This window comes from Theobroma cacao, chromosome 7 (genome assembly GCF_000208745.1).
Source record: "Theobroma cacao cultivar B97-61/B2 chromosome 7, Criollo_cocoa_genome_V2, whole genome shotgun sequence".
Classification (NCBI taxonomy): domain Eukaryota; kingdom Viridiplantae; phylum Streptophyta; class Magnoliopsida; order Malvales; family Malvaceae; genus Theobroma; species Theobroma cacao.
Genome location: NC_030856.1, coordinates 11,745,056 through 11,761,102, shown reverse-complemented (window position 1 = coordinate 11,761,102; position 16,047 = coordinate 11,745,056). Strand labels below are relative to the sequence as shown.

General features: G+C 33.9%; 1 protein-coding gene across 2 annotated transcripts; it reads left to right on the top strand.

Annotated features, from left to right (window-relative positions):
* On the top strand, positions 364 to 13,935 carry LOC108662925 (probable LRR receptor-like serine/threonine-protein kinase At1g56140). 2 transcript variants are annotated; one of them, XM_018124690.1, is made up of 21 exons: positions 364 to 453; positions 532 to 603; positions 903 to 974; positions 2,792 to 2,863; positions 2,978 to 3,049; positions 3,175 to 3,246; positions 3,329 to 3,397; positions 3,500 to 3,571; positions 4,139 to 4,210; positions 4,322 to 4,387; positions 5,205 to 5,270; positions 5,476 to 5,520; positions 6,491 to 6,555; positions 9,352 to 9,728; positions 10,301 to 10,499; positions 10,572 to 10,730; positions 11,026 to 11,144; positions 11,709 to 11,919; positions 12,017 to 12,248; positions 12,362 to 12,512; positions 13,383 to 13,935. In XM_018124690.1, exons 3-21 carry the CDS (start codon positions 961 to 963, stop codon positions 13,758 to 13,760), a joined length of 2,511 nt encoding a protein of 836 aa, XP_017980179.1. In that variant the 5' UTR covers positions 364 to 453; positions 532 to 603; positions 903 to 960; the 3' UTR covers positions 13,761 to 13,935. The 2 variants fall into 2 exon arrangements, with proteins under 2 accessions (XP_017980179.1, XP_017980178.1); XM_018124689.1 differs by lacking the exons at positions 364 to 453; positions 532 to 603 and adding an exon at positions 1,114 to 1,181.

Sequence of the window (16,047 nt, the reverse complement as noted above, 5' to 3'; positions counted from 1 at the left end):
TTTGGACTAATGTATTTGAGAAAGCTTCATTTCATATGTCCTTATTCCAGATAACTTTTTTTACAGGAAAGTTTATGCGCTGAATGTCGTGGGTGTGATTCCAGATGAGCTTTGGACTTTGACTTTTCTTACCAATCTGTATGATTTCCATTTACACGCGTTTATACTTAGAATTCTATAGTTTTAATGATTACATACTTTGATATCTGTGCTAAGATCAAGCTGCTGCCAAACTTGAAATGTGCATTATGTTGCATGACTTTGGCTATACTGTTACCGTCCAGCACAAGCAGAATAGTTTCTCACTGTGGATTGGTCATGTTTACTTCTGTTAAGAATACTGACTTCCCCTCTTCTTTCAGGAAGCTGGGCCAAAATTACTTGACAGGTCCCTTATCTGCTTCGATTGGCAATCTAATTCGAATGCAGTGGCTGTACGGCGTTGCAACTTTTGTAATTTATAAACTTTCAGTCTTGACTTTATTTTTATTCATCTTTTCTGTTCTGATATGTAATCTTTGTTTTCAATAGGGACCTTGGCATTAATGCATTATCAGGGGAGCTTCCGAAGGAAATTGGATTGCTTACTGATTTAAGATCATTGTAAGCTAATCTCATTCTTCTGTATAATTTATTTAGCACCTTGTTTTTTCAACTCTTTATGGTTGCACGATGGTCATCATCTCCAACTGAAGGTTTCTGAAGTACTTTAAATTTATATATATATATATAATGTTTCCAACTATAGGATTTGTTTACCTAAGATTGTTGTTCCTTGACTTCCCTTTTTGTTCCTCATATATCGGGTTGCCTTCTCAAATTTGTTGAACTGATTTCTACTAAAGCAAACAAAGTGCTTGAGATGTATAATCTATTTATTTATGTACTTCTTCATATGGCAGGGCCATTGGAACTAATAACTTCTCGGGTCCTCTGCCATCAGAGATTGGCAATTGCTCAATGCTAGAACAACTGTAAGTTCTTGTACAATGTTGGACATTCCTTCCATTTTCAGTGGAGATTCTGCAAGCTTTGATAGGAAAAAGTTCCTATCTTGGAAATGGATCTATAACATATGAAAAACTAAAATAAATCAACGTGTGTGTCACTCAGATGATCATTTATTTGCAAAAACTCCTATGGTTGGTGATTCCCCAATATCAATGCTCTGCAGAAGAAAGGTATTTAATTGACAAGGCCAGAATATTAGACAACCTAAACAGTGTGAAAGAGAACAACTTATATAGAGACATGCTGGTAACAATTATTTAAAATCACTTAGAGTTTTGATGAATCACATGATATGTTTATTATTTTATTGTTCAAAAGACATAAGATGTTTACAATCCAAATACAAATTTAAATTTAGGGCTTAGGCTAGTCTAAAACATTGACATGTTATACTTTTGTCTAGTTCTTGGCTTCTAGTCTATTCGTATACGCAACCTCCATTAATTTTAAGAATTTTTAGAATATTTGGGTATTTATTTTGAAGTATGGAAGATGGTGAAAAATTAAATTTTGGTTGATTTAAAATTATAATAATTACTTTTGAAGATCAATCACTGGGTCATCATTGCCATAAGATACATTGATCCTTCAATGCACAGGAATTATGATGTTATGGACAATTGAAGTGAGGTTCCAGAGCAGAACTATCGTTTGTTGGGAACCAATGGGATCTTTGCTTAGGCTTCTGAACGAACTATGATGAAAACCGAGGTTTTTTTTTTTTTTTTTTTTCTGCAGCATTATCATTCTCCTCATCACCGGAGCTGTGATGAAAACCAAGTTGGCTTTGAAAGAACATCTAGTTTTAATAGATCATGGTCATGTTATAACTGAGAAAATAAGCACAAGCAAACAATTACTCAAAATAAAACTGTGGAAACAGGAACAAGACAATAATTACATGAAGGAATATATGTAAAAAGCCTAACAACCCAAAAACATTACTAAACGAAGACTCACTTTTGTGCAAAACCTTGCAGAAAGTGATTTACTGGTTCAATTCTTCAAAATCTTTTTAAAGAAATTTGCATCTGCTTCTGACAGCTAAGGCTCTCTTTTATGCTGTATTTAATTAACTGGGATATTGAAACCATTTAGAAGAAAGTAATTCAGGAAAGATATTTGTGTCCACAGAGCGTCAATTGATAACTGACGGTGGCACCTTTCTTTTATATAGACAATCATTATATATTGCCATACCATTTAGTAGGCTATGAGTATGTTTGACCTTATTGGTGGCTAGACTTTTGCTTAATGACTACTCTAAGCCTTTTAAATTCTCTAAGATTTTGTATTCTGTGAGGTACTGCAATGATTCCTGTCCTATGGGCATAATGGCTTAAATAATAGAAGAAGTTATTGCTATTATGAATTGTATATTTTAAACATTAAACAAATCACGGATATTAAAATAACAGTTTGTAATGCATGTTTAGATTTTTATTTTTTGTAACTGCTGTAGAACTTGACAACCTTAAATCTATTTATTTTTTGTTGATCCTCTTTGTTAGGAAGGACCAGATGATAGATTTCTCTATCAATTTACATGTTTGACTATGAAGTCTCTGGAGTTTCTAGGATGTTCCATGCTTGAAGTATTATGTATCAAAACTTGCAGTTAGTTCCTATAAGATTCTGTTATATATCTTCTTTTGTAGTGTCTGTGTACCTTTCTGAAGTTTGATACTTATGATTTATGATCAATTACATTTCTGCATTTTTTCTCGATAAAAAACATTAAAGACAATCAGAAATAATGGAACCTTGTTTATTTTGGCAGTTATTTTGATAGTTCCGGTGTAACTGGTGAGATTCCTTCAACATTCACTAATCTGCAGAACCTGCAAACAGTGTAAGAATGTTTTTGATGCTTTTTTCTTTCTAGAAACTTTCAAACACATATGCTTTGTTGGAAGAAAGGAGTATATTCATGAAAAGTTTGAAGCAATACTTCAATTTATTTCAGGTGGGCATCAGACACAGAACTTACAGGGAGGATACCTGACTTTATAGGGAATTGGTCAAAGCTTCGTGACTTGTATGGTTATTTTCTTTATGTGATTCTAAAGTCTTTTTTGAAAGAGAGCAGAGGAAAATGATAGCTATTTGTGTTATTGCTATCACTGCACAATTTATAACGTTCAATCTATTATTTGATTGTAGGAGATTTCAAGGAAACTCTTTTGAAGGTCCAATACCTTCAACATTTTCCAATCTTACTTCACTGACAGAGTTGTGAGTGCCTACATCCTTTCTGTAACTTTGCTAATATGTTGAAGGTCTGTGATGCCAACAATCCAGTGTTATTTAATTATAGGAGGATAAGCGGTTTATCTAATGGAAGTTCTCTATCATTTATGAAGGATATAAAGTCCTTAACTATCTTGTAAGCTATCTCAGTTTCAGTTTATGATTCAATTTGTTCCTTCTTCTCCCCTGTTGTCCAATAGCTTAGTTACATTGTCTCAAGAAAGGATATTTCGTGCAGAGATCTAAGGAACAATAATATTTCTGATACAATTCCATCCACAATTGGAGAATACCAGAGTTTGACGCAGCTGTAAGTTATTCTCCTTAGCGGTTGTTTGCTTAGTTACAATTCAGAATTCTGTCAAGGCAGTTTCTGAGTGAGTTGGACCTGAAAGCAGTCAATTGACCACTTGATTGGTCCTTCTAACCTGATGGTCAGATATTTTATGAGCGCTATATAAAGTTTATTAAGTATATTTAAATGATACTACTTAGCTGGTTGGTTGGTGTGCTTGTAACCAGAACCCATTTTATTTAAAATCGGTTTAGCCACCATTTTACACAAAATCTAAAGTTAATTGTTTTCTTGTGTGTGCGCTTGTTTGTACCGAATGTATGTGTCTGCATCTACATATACAAACATGTCTATGTCTGTGTGCATACATGTGTGTAGAGTATAAATATATATGTATGTATGTATGTATATATGAAAATGTTTTTGCGGGTTCCAAGGTGGTTGTGTTTTGCTGGATTTGTATGAAAGTTTGCCAGCTTTATACTTTGCATAAATAGAGTTGTTTCTTTTATTACTTTTTTCTTTTTGCTTAGTAGTTGTACTTTTTCCTGTAACTGTTTAATTATTAATATTCTTTTCTAGGGATTTAAGCTTCAACAATATAACTGGACAGATCCCAGACTCACTTTTCAATTTGAGTTCGCTCACTCATTTGTAAGATGCAAAATTTAATAAATAGCTTCACATACCTGCTGCTTTTTTTTCTTTAATATACCTGCTGATTTAAATATGAAAGTATAGCAAATTTTGATGTTTTTATTTCAGGTTTCTTGGAAATAATAAGTTAAATGGCTCCCTTCCTGCACAAAAGAGTTCATCTCTTCGCAATATGTAAGAGCAACTTATGTCTTGTCACTCGATGTGATCATAATATACTAAGAAACAAATTAATTTGGACTAACTGTATATTCCCAGTCAATATCTTTTAGTTTTTTCAATCCAAGGGACATTTCGAGCTTCAATCTCTTCTTCAAATTATTGCTGCAATGGCTTTATCTTTGTCCTGAAAGAACCTTAGGACCCAGCTGATAAAGTTCTGTGTAGGACGAAAGATATATATATATATATATAGTATATACTATATATATATATATATATAATACTGTATTATGTATGTGTATGTATGTATGTATGTGTATGTATTTATATATGTATATGTATATATACCACTTTGTGAAAAAAAAATAATTCAATGTAGTATATGTGCTTTAGAAAATTTAGATGCGCTGTTGAATTTGTATGAAGCTTGATGTGTATGTGGCTGTTCACTATTTCTTTTACTTATTTAAGTCTCTTAGTGGTTCTTCAATGCAAAAGGAATATGATTTATCTGAAAAGGATGTTGTATTTAGACCTATTTCTGCTAGGAAATCATATATGTTGCTGAGTTGGACATCTGAAGGTAGAGATGAAGGCACATTGATCATGCCATAGCCTTTGAATGACCTATTGCTGCTGTTTTGTTTTACCTTGCAAACTAGAGACCATATGTCTAGCAAAGGTGCAAGGCCAACTAGCTTTGATATTTGTGGGGAAACATAGAGGTGTAGAAGTTTTGGATGGTGTTAACAACTTGCATGGGCTGATGTGATTTGACTAGTGCTTAATTCTCTGAATGTGTGCCATTCTAAACACACAACCCTTGCAGAGATGTGTCGTACAACAATTTAGCTGGGAGCTTTCCTTCTTGGGTCAACGAACCAAATTTGTCGATGTAAGTCTCTTATAGGTTCATAATTGCACATATGCAATATGATCAATGTATATATTTACACACTGCCAAAGATATTGTCTTCTGCTAGCTTTTGAGTATTGTATGTTCAATATTATAGAAAACTTCAAATCTGTAAAATTGGTTTTCATTCTATGTACACTTAATATTGAAATTGACTGCTTTCTTTATGGTGTGTAATATGCAGTAATTTAGTTGCCAACAACTTCACAATAGGACAGTCAAACAGCAGGTGATTCTTAGTGCTATCTTCACTTATTTATGATTGAACATGTGAAGTTGACTTAAAATGTATTTGCTCTCTCTCTAATCAGAATATTAATGTTCTTACTTGTATTTTGGTCATTTGCCCTTGTTAAGTTGCTGATCATGGGCCACAAGTGAGCTATAAGTGATAATGTAGTTTTCTTTTGATAAGTTATTGGCAATATCTATGAGGTTTGGAACATGGTAATAAGCTGTTCAATGCTTAAAATTATCCTTTGTCTCTATCCACTTTCTGAATCTTGTATTATGATGCTGTATAATGAATAATAAGTAAATATATACTATTATATCTGGAGAATAAAACTGGCTCCTTCCCTGTTGTCACTCTTGAAGAAGAAGGGAAAAAGAACAGCAGCTGATTGCATTTTTTTGCAGACTCCATGATGCAGCATGGAAAGAAGTCGCTTGACTTAAAGATTTTATTTTGTAATGTTATGCTTTATGAGCTTAATTGTACCCTTTATAAATTTGGGTTATAGGCTATTTTATAGTAATTAGTTTTGCTTATTTATCACGAATTGCAGTTTTACATTTATGTTTGTTATTCATGTTTTATCAGGGTTTAGGATATAGCCAGTAGATATCTATGTTCTTTTTAGTTTCTAGAATGCTTCGATTGTGAGGTATTGAGCTTTTGGATTATCAATTATTGAGTATTGAGATTTTCTTCCTCTATTAATTCTTTCTTGTTTTCTTTCCCTTAGTCTTCTGCTTCTCCCCAATTTCCCCTGTTTCTCTCTAATTTATTTTGTCTCTCTCTGATTCTATTATCTGTCTCTTTTCCCCTCCTTGTTCTGCATAACTCTATTTAAGAATTTAAAAGGTTTAAGTCAGCTTACATAGCCTTATTGAGATTTAGATGGTCAAACATCTTCAAACATTGCTAAGCGTGTAATCATCATCCTTATGCAACTCCATTGCTCTTCTATTTTCAGTGTTTTGCCATCAGGATTGAACTGCCTTCAACGGAATTTTCCTTGCAATCGAGGACGTGGAACCTGTAAGTGTAGTTAAAACTTTCCCTTCTTTGTGAGAAACAAATAGGTTGGCAGACAGAATACAGGGACCTTCTTGAGTTCACTACATGCGTTATTGGCAAAAATTAGTGGAAAATTTTGTTGCTAGGTCAAGTACTTCCATGTAATTCTCAATGATTGTGGATGAGTTAAGTTAGACGCAAAGAACTGGAAATTATACACTCCCAAGAAATAACTATTTGGAAAAAGGAAAATATTAAATTGATGGAATGATGACATTGTACAATTGATCTTTCCTTGTGATTCATAAACTTGTCAAATTCCCAAGGAAATTAGTTCAAATCAAAAGAAAAAACTGCAAAAAAGAAAAGCGAAAAAGAGGTTAAATATTTTGAGAAAAATTTAATGCTTAATATATGCCTTTCGAAAAAAATAAAAAAGAAAAGCTTAATATACATGATTTCCATTGTCTTACTCACCAATAATATTTATAAAAAAATCTTTAGTTATCCATCATATCTTGCAAAGATTAGAATTGATGGGGAATGAAAAGTTAATAACATTATATAGAACTGGGTTCATTGCCTATTATTACCATAGGAAGTGCATAGTAGAGGAGAACAAATATTACTATATTTCAACTATACTGCAATATGCAATCATCACTAATGTAAATTTTGAAAGGTGAAAAGGGAATCGCAAAATGAAATTATATACTTTACTTTATTCTCTAATCATCTTCATTTGAGAGAATATAAAAGTTTAAAGGGTGTCTGGAGGAATTTTATTTTGCCTCCAAACCCTCTGTAAACAGGGTAGCAATCGTTACTCTCTTTCACTCTACCGTCCTCCACTTTTACCCCACCCAAAAACATGCTAGGTAGGTGGACAGGTTGCTAGAATTCAAATACCAGGTTTCAGGAGCACGCTGAATGGCTAGTGATTAGGGCCTTTTAAGGCCTACTATTATTAAAGTAATTGGTGAAACAGAGCAGGAAGGGTTGACAATTGCGGATTAAAGGGAAAGAGGGCTTGTTGTGAATTATTTTGGAGTGTAAAACAGTAGAAAATTTAGTTTCAGAAGAAGGCAAGAAAGATGATAAAAGAGGAAAGAGTAGAAATAGAACACAAGATAGAACACTATTATCTTGTAAGGATTAAAAGTTACAAACAGGATATCATCTACTAAAAACATGACAGATCAACTTGCACCCCATCTAAACAAATTTAGGATTCTTTAACTTAGGCAAATTAATATCTGCTATAGCTCCAAACTCCCAAATACATACAGTGTTTAAAAATCAGAACATAAATCTGCAGTCTCTTGATTTTAATAAATTCGGAGCAACCTTTATATTCCCGAGGAATAGATTGAATGGCTCTTGCACTTAAGCTTAAGTTTTCAGGTGAAGTAATGAGAACTGCCAGAGATTTTTTCTGGTAACTTCCTGTTTTATGTTAAACAGAGAGACTACAGACACACTGAGTTTAGTTTCATAAATAAAAGGGCCTTGAATGCCTCATTAGGCAAAAATGAAATTGGAAATGATTGCATTAAAGGTGCGCAACTCAACTTGATAAAAGGCTTTTACTTTCTCAATCCTAAATATTACATGTGAAATTGCAAATGAAACCTTCTATCTAGCTGCATTAGTTGGGAGCTGAAGAAAATTAAGGGGAGATAATGATGAAAATGATTTGTTGTATTATATTTTATTGGAGGGAGTAGTTGAGAACTAAAGTACCTATTCTTCTAGGCCAGAATTATTTATATGGCCCCTTTAACAATTTGAGACAAACTAAAGCTACATAACTGAGTGTTGAACCAATCATATTGTTCCATGGAGTATATTTAAGCTCCTATCTGAGATTGAAACTTAAATTTGAAATACCTCATCCATTTAGTTATCAAACCCATAGTTAAGTGGTTTAATGAATGGGTACCCATAGGTATCCATTTATATCCTTGAACAATGACTGCAACTATTCTTTCTTTTAACACACATTTCTTTACATTTAAAACTCATTAAAATAATTTTATAAATGTCCTTGTAGGTTAGAATTTTTAGGCATTTGTAGACGCTCAATAATGAAATTCCTAAAACTTACTAAAATTGTGTTTTGGCATTCCTTTACCCCCTAAACTTAAATAATCTTTTGAGGACTGTATACAGGTTACATTTTACTAATACCAATTATTTTCAGGTTGGATGCTTAACATGATAAAAAAGTCCAGGTTGTTTGTTGACCCATTTAGTGTATGTTATTCATTGTGTTGTTTTATATTTGTTAGTCATGTGGTAGGCTCGTTGGTTATGTCCTGGTTGTTTGTTGATCCATTTGGTGTGCATGTGTGTGCTTTTTTTTATCTTTGAAAGGCCCATTTGGTGTGTGTTATTTGTTGTTTGTTGTCCCATATTTGTCGGTCATGCAGTAGGTTTGTCTGTTTGCGTTGTTTGTGTTGGGCATACATATAAATGCGACTGGTTTTTCTCGTGTTTAAGTTTGGGATTTATTGTGACCTTATATGTAGTCCAGGTTTTTGCATTTATTGCCAATTAATTTTAGGTTGGATGTTTAATACAATTTCAATGCAGGTTGTTCCTTGACTTGTTTGTTATGTTGATTGCCATCCCTTATTTGTTGTCCGCATAGTAAGCTTGTTTGTTTCAGTTGTTGGTATTGAGCTAACGCCATTGGCGGGTTGGGGGGGAGTGCTCAATAGTATGATCATAAGTGTGCCTACTATGCTAATATTTCTTGTAAAGAACCTTTTTCAGTGTGATTGATGAATATCTCTTTTCTTTTTGGTTTCCCAGATTATAACTTTGCAATTAAGTGTGGTGGTCCACAGATTACATCATCCGATGGGACTCTGTTCGAGAGGGATAATGAGACTCTTGGTCCAGCATCATATTATGTGACTGACACAAATAGGTGGGCAGTCAGTAATGTTGGGTATTTCACTGGGAGCAATAATCCACAGTACACAATTTCTTCATCATCTCAGTTCACAAGCACCCTAGATCCAGAACTATTCCAGACAGCACGGGTTTCTGCTTCATCAATAAGGTACTATGGATTGGGGCTTGAGAATGGAAACTACACTGTGAAGCTCCAGTTTGCAGAAATAGAAATTATGGATACAAATATATGGGAAAGTCTTGGGAGGCGTGTTTTTGATATTTATATCCAGGTCTGTATCACATTACTGAAATCCCTGGGCTGCCCTTTAACTGTTACCTTTCAAACTGTAGTATTCATGATCATGATGTAGAAGGTTTTCTTGATAATTAGAAGTCTTGAAGTAGTGAAAACCTTTGCTGAGCATGTGAAACATATTTAATCCAAACAATTCATTACTTGAAGAATTGCTCTTAGATTCCGTGGTACTGAGACTAACTCCCTAGATTTTCAACATAGGAAATTTCAGAAAATGACCACCCAAGATTTGCTCCCCTCATTTTAAATTTATTATTCGTGGCATCATACAATGCCACCCAGGTAGGAAGTTTTTTGATAAATGGGATATTGTTAGTGCACCTAGCTGTTGCAAAGGTTTGAAGCTTTGAGCTTTGCCCGTAACAAGTCAGTTGGTGCTAACTGAACAAGGCTTCCTTTGGTCTTAGGTAGGATTATTCTAGTTTAAGAGTGACGACCAGTTTTAATGTGATTAATAACTACATTTTTGTTGCTTTCAAAAAAAAAATTTTTTTTTTGTTCGAATAACATTCTTCTTTCTTTAATTTTTGAATTTGATTATTCCAGGGTAATCTTGTTTTGGAAGATTTTGACATACGCAAGGAGGCTGGTGGAGTTTCTAAACGAGCAGTACCAAAAGAGTTTAAGGCTCAGGTATCAGAAAATTACCTTGAAATTCATCTGTTTTGGGCTGGGAAAGGGACTTGCTGTGTACCAGCTCAAGGTAAATATGGACCATCCATTTCAGCAATCAGTGCTACCCCAGGTGAGCAATTAGCAAATTTTCTTGATTTACAGCACAGTATCACAGTATTATTAACTGCAGTCTTTTAAGCAGATTTCATACCTACTGTTAATAATAATGCTCCAACAAGCAAGAAGAGTAGAACGGGTCTGATCGTGGGGATTGTTGTTGGTGTTGGAGCTGTAAGCCTTCTGTCTGTTGCAGCTTTCTGCATTTTTAGGAAAAGAAGGGCCCATAAAAAAGATGATGAAGGTAGAATTTAAAGTCTTGTTGCTGATATTTAAGTTGTTGAACTTCTTTAGTTTGAAGCTGCTTCCGGATATGAACACTTGTCCTGAGCATCCATGTGGTCCTAGTCTTCTATCACAGTTAACAGAGGCAACATTCATTTTAAAGATTTATGGGACCTTAGAAATATTTACTAAAGAACCTTATCTTTAAGAAAAAAACTTAGGTGTATTTATTACCAACTTATAGGCTAAACAAGTGAATTTATCTTTAGACAAGCAGTTTCACAACACTAATCTGTGTTTTCTTGAATTTGCAGAGCTCCTAGGAATAGATGCTAGACCATACACTTTCAGTTATGCTGAACTAAAAGCTGCTACAGAGGATTTCAATCCTGAAAATAAGCTTGGAGAGGGAGGATTTGGGCCAGTCTATAAGGTAATTTGTGGTTGTATTAATAGTAAAGAGGTGGATGAATGCACCTTGTTATGGGATTTTTGTTTGAAATGGAGGCATTTATCTATGCATAAAGTAGATAACACCTCTGAATCCGTGACTAATCTCAGATTGAGAATTACCTTTTTTATCAATTTTACTAAGTGGAAGCAGTTCTCTCCTTTTGATTGTTAATCGTAACATATGCACCCAGGAAAGGATGAAAGCTGGGATAAGACATAGTCATTTGACATGATAAGGAATTGCAATTTACTGATCCTTTTATCCGCCTTAATTGTTTCCATTTGACAATGTAATTGAAGAAATTTGACACATTTGGTGGTTATTCTATTACTTTTCTTTTGAGAAATTGTGTGCTCCAATGGAGGGAACATTGAGGATCGAAGTTGATTACAATTTCATTGAATCAGATTTTAGTCACTGAAATTAACAAACTGAATGAAATGAACTCTATTGTATAAAAATGTTGGAGCATAGCATGATTAATTTTTTTTGTTAAGTTTGTTATATTTTCATTCATTATGTTTGACTTGATTTGAACACCAGGGAAAACTTGATGATGGAAGAGTAATTGCTGTGAAGCAATTGTCCATAGCATCACGCCAAGGCAAGAGTGAGTTTGTTACAGAAATTGCCACCATATCAGCTGTGCAACACCGTAACCTTGTCAAACTATATGGATGCTGTTTCGAGGCAGATCAACGTCTTCTTGTTTATGAGTATCTGGAAAACAAGAGTCTAGATCAAATACTTTTTGGTACGTAGATAGAATATATGAAGCGTTTTATGCTTTTCTCTTGAAGATGGAAAGTTGGAAACATGTTAGTATCTAGTTACATATGGCTCTCATGAAGCAGGAAAAAATTTGAACCTCAGCTGGTCTACACGTTATGATATATGCTTGGGAGTAGCACGAGGTCTAGCTTATCTTCATGAAGAATCAAGCGTCCGTATTGTGCACAGAGATGTCAAGGCCAGTAATATTTTGCTTGGTTCTAATCTCATCCCAAAAATCTCTGATTTTGGTTTAGCCAAACTTTATGATGATAAGAAAACCCACATAAGCACCCGTGTTGCAGGGACAATGTAAGATTCTGAAGACTAGCAACCCTCTTCTTTCTAAACAACTTTATTATTTCTCATCATTTTTATGCCTCTAGTAGATTATTACTAAATGGTTGTTGTCATCACCTATGTAGTGGGTATCTTGCACCGGAGTATGCCATGCGTGGACACCTTACAGAGAAGACTGATGTGTTTGCCTTTGGTGTTGTGGCTCTAGAGATTGTTAGCGGAAGACCTAACTCGGACTCTAGCTTGGAGGAAGAGCAGATCTACCTTCTTGAATGGGTATGAATTAATTTATCATTTTAGTTATATAGTAGATTGTTAGTCTATTAGTGTGCCTAGCTGTTATAGTGGTATCAATGTCTAACCTTGGCCCTAGAACCAAGACTTTGACGTGTAAATAGGTACCGACATTGCTACACTCTGGTGATGGGTGTGAATGATATTTTCTCGTATACTGATTTACATGTCAGTCCATCTTTTTTCTTTTTGCTTTTATTTTTTTGAAAGAGAGAAGTTTTAAAAAGTTTTAATTTAGTACTGCATCATCATTGGATCATAATAACTATAATTTTCTACTAGCAATGTTAGCAATGTGTTTGAAACTTAGCCCTGATGCTTTAACAATATACATGTATTTCACTATTGAAAATGGAATGTCAAGAAAACTACTGTTCACATTAATGTTTGAATTCTGGACATTCCTTGGAATTGACTTATTCTCTCTCTTTCTCTCACAACAGTGCAATTGAAATGGTCCGATTGGAACTTAAGGGAATGTGACTTGCAAAGTTGTTATAGGATTAAAAAGTTTGTGTGACTTGCAATATGGCATATTCACTTCTCTTCTGGTACCTTAAATTGTTTAGCTTTGACAACATTTTCCTTTTGCTTGGGTATGTAATGTTGGGTTTTCTGCTCCAATATTCTTATTCTAGGGGAAAAAGCTGAAGGGAGTGATTACTTGAATTCAAATACTAGTCATGTTCATTTAAATCTCATGTATGATAAATTAGACTCATTGACTTGTATTCATGTGACTTTATACAACTAAAAACACATTCTACACCTTTAGTCCTCTGCTTTCTGAGTTTCATATGCATTATGTCTAATTTTTTTTGTAAAATATTCTTTCATCTTTCTGCTTATAAGGCTTGGTACCTGCATGAAAATGATCGTGAGGTTGAACTAGTGGACGGTAGTTTATCAGAATTCAACGAGGAAGAAGTGAAGCGTGTAATCGGAATAGCTCTTTTGTGCACTCAGACATCACCAATGCAAAGGCCATCCATGTCCCGTGTGGTGGCTATGCTTTCGGGAGACGCTGACGTGAGCAGAGTGGTTTCAAAGCCTGGATACTTGACTGACTGGAAGTTTGATGACACCAGCTTTATGAGTAATCTGGCAACTAGAGCGAGTGAAACCAGCTATGATACCTCAACAAGTACAAGCATAGTAGCTAATACAGAGAATTCACCAATGGACATTACTAAACCTATGCCCCATAGTATCATTGGAGAGGGAAGGTGAGATTTTCTCCTTTTTGATCATTACTGTTTTGGTGTAAATCTAAATAATTCATGTAGTCTCCATTGTAAATCATGTTTATAACTACAGAATGTAAGCTGCAAGCGGTTACTAATTTGAATGTTTGGTTGGTTTTACAACTATTTCGGAAATAAAATTTGAAGTTTTATCCAGTTTATATCCGTGTAGGGGTGGAGTTTCAATTTACGGTCATGTACAAGTTGATTAGCATCTATTTACCACCAGACAAGCTTCAAAAATGTATTTAGATATCAAACAAAACAAGTCAACATTAGTTAATGTTTCAACAGATTGATGAACTTGTAGATATTATTTTGATTGATTTATTGTTTGACTTAAACTTAATTTTTAATTTTAAAAATTAAACTTTCAAGGAATATTTAGTTTTGTGCAAAACAAAACCATCTATTACATATTTATCAATGTAAATTGAATGTTTTGATAAGCAAAGTGTATATTACACGTTTTGCAATGCAAATTTAGTGTTTTGATAAAGCTAAAGCTAATTGGAGCAAGTCCCTATCTCTTATTGTTTTTTTTTTATTTCCACTTGTTCTTGGTTATAGTTTTTTAGTCCTTTTGGACATAATTGTCATGAAATGAAGGCCTCTATTGAGCTTCATTTTGTGTTTTAAAGAAAGCCATAGAAGAATTAACAATGATGGAGAAAAAGTATGGCATTAAATTGTGTGGTTATAGAGAAAGTAACATAAATGCTATGCCTCTCAGCCCCTTACTGATCACATTATAAATGAACCTTTTCTTGATAGCAAGTCTCGTTGGAAAGTCATCTTAGCAATCAAATGGCAAGCTACCTCAATGCTTGTTCCATCTTGGTGGTTTTGTTCATATGTAGCAAGTGGGGTAGTCATAGCTATAAAAGAGGTTGACCTGATTAAAGCAAATAATTGTGAAACTAGAATGAGTTTTGTATAAGTTTTCACAAGTATATTCAATATAGGATCATTACAAATAAGTTTTGCCCTGTACTCATTGCATTAGGTCAAGTTTGTCACGCTGCATTAGTAAAGAAGACTCTTGATTTATGAATTCATCAGTAGTTGTAACAAAGAGTATTCAAACATTGGACAATTGCGCTTAGTCACGAGCATTTCACAATCTCTGTCTACATAAGAATGTTGAATTTGTTCCAGCAACAAAAGGTTACAAGACATAACATCTTTAGATTTTTTTTTATTATTTTATATATTATGCTGAGATATTAACATGTTTTTTCATGTGAATTTGAATTGACCCAAATTCATATTTGTTGAAAAGAGTGAAGTATTCATTCTATCGATAATCTGTCGAAACAAATAAAAACGTATAGATAGGAGGGGAACATAAACCTTACCTCCGAATTTACATGATCACAAAATTAAAATTAAGTGAAGGCCTAAAGAAGGTTTTACTTTATGTGCATAATTTGGCATAATTTTGGATGCTACGGTAAAGATAAAAGTCCCCTTTTTATAGGATTTTAAGAATAAAAAGAAATAACAATAAAAATAAATTAAGAGTATAACTCATGTACATTTATTTAAAGCGAACATAAGGTAGATAAAGTTTATCTAACTTTAAAATGCCACATAACTCAGATTCTAGTGTTGATAAACCTTATTCGACAAAAAATCTATAGCCTGATTACCTTCCTTGCAAATGTGAGAAATTCTATAGGAAATATTGTTCAAACACTCCTTTATAGATTCCAACAAATACAGGATTTCATGAGACCCTTTCTTGTTCTCTCGAAGCATGTTAATGACTACCAAAGCATCCATCTCTAGCCAGACTTTAGAAATATTGTAAGCTTGGTATAAAAGTAAGCCTCTATGTAAGGCCAATAATTCCACCTTCAAAGAATGAGTGGGACCAAGATTCTCAAAAAAACCAAAAACTGAGCTTATTAGTGTGATCTCAAAGATCTCCCCTGCACGCTGTATTTTGAAAATTTTTCTGAGAGCTACCATTGACATTCAACTTGAATTCACCTATCAACGATTTTACCCACCTAATAATTTGGGGAGGCAAAGGCCACATNGGGAGAAGAAGAACAAATGAATTTTGGAGATAAATGACGTAAGTGAGACCCACGTGTTTTATTAAATCGAGCTAGCGCAGGTAAGTAAATATTTAAAATATTATGGTGACACCGCGTTGAAATGCAATTTTGATATTCTGGTTGTATGTGTGTAAAGGAACAGAGATAGATGGAAATTAGAATTTTTAAATGTATCGAAAAGATCGAATTTAAAATACGAAAGTTTAA

Bases quoted from the DNA above. Each gene is read 5' to 3' on its own strand.
- LOC108662925 (XM_018124689.1), top strand. From the start codon at position 1,114: ATGATCATTTATTTGCAAAAACTCCTATGGTTGGTGATTCCCCAATAT. The intron at 1,182-2,791 runs GTATTTAATTGA...TTATTTTGGCAG, and splicing joins CAATGCTCTGCAGAAGAAAG to TTATTTTGATAGTTCCGGTG. The intron at 11,920-12,016 runs GTACGTAGATAG...GCTCTCATGAAG, and splicing joins TCTAGATCAAATACTTTTTG to CAGGAAAAAATTTGAACCTC.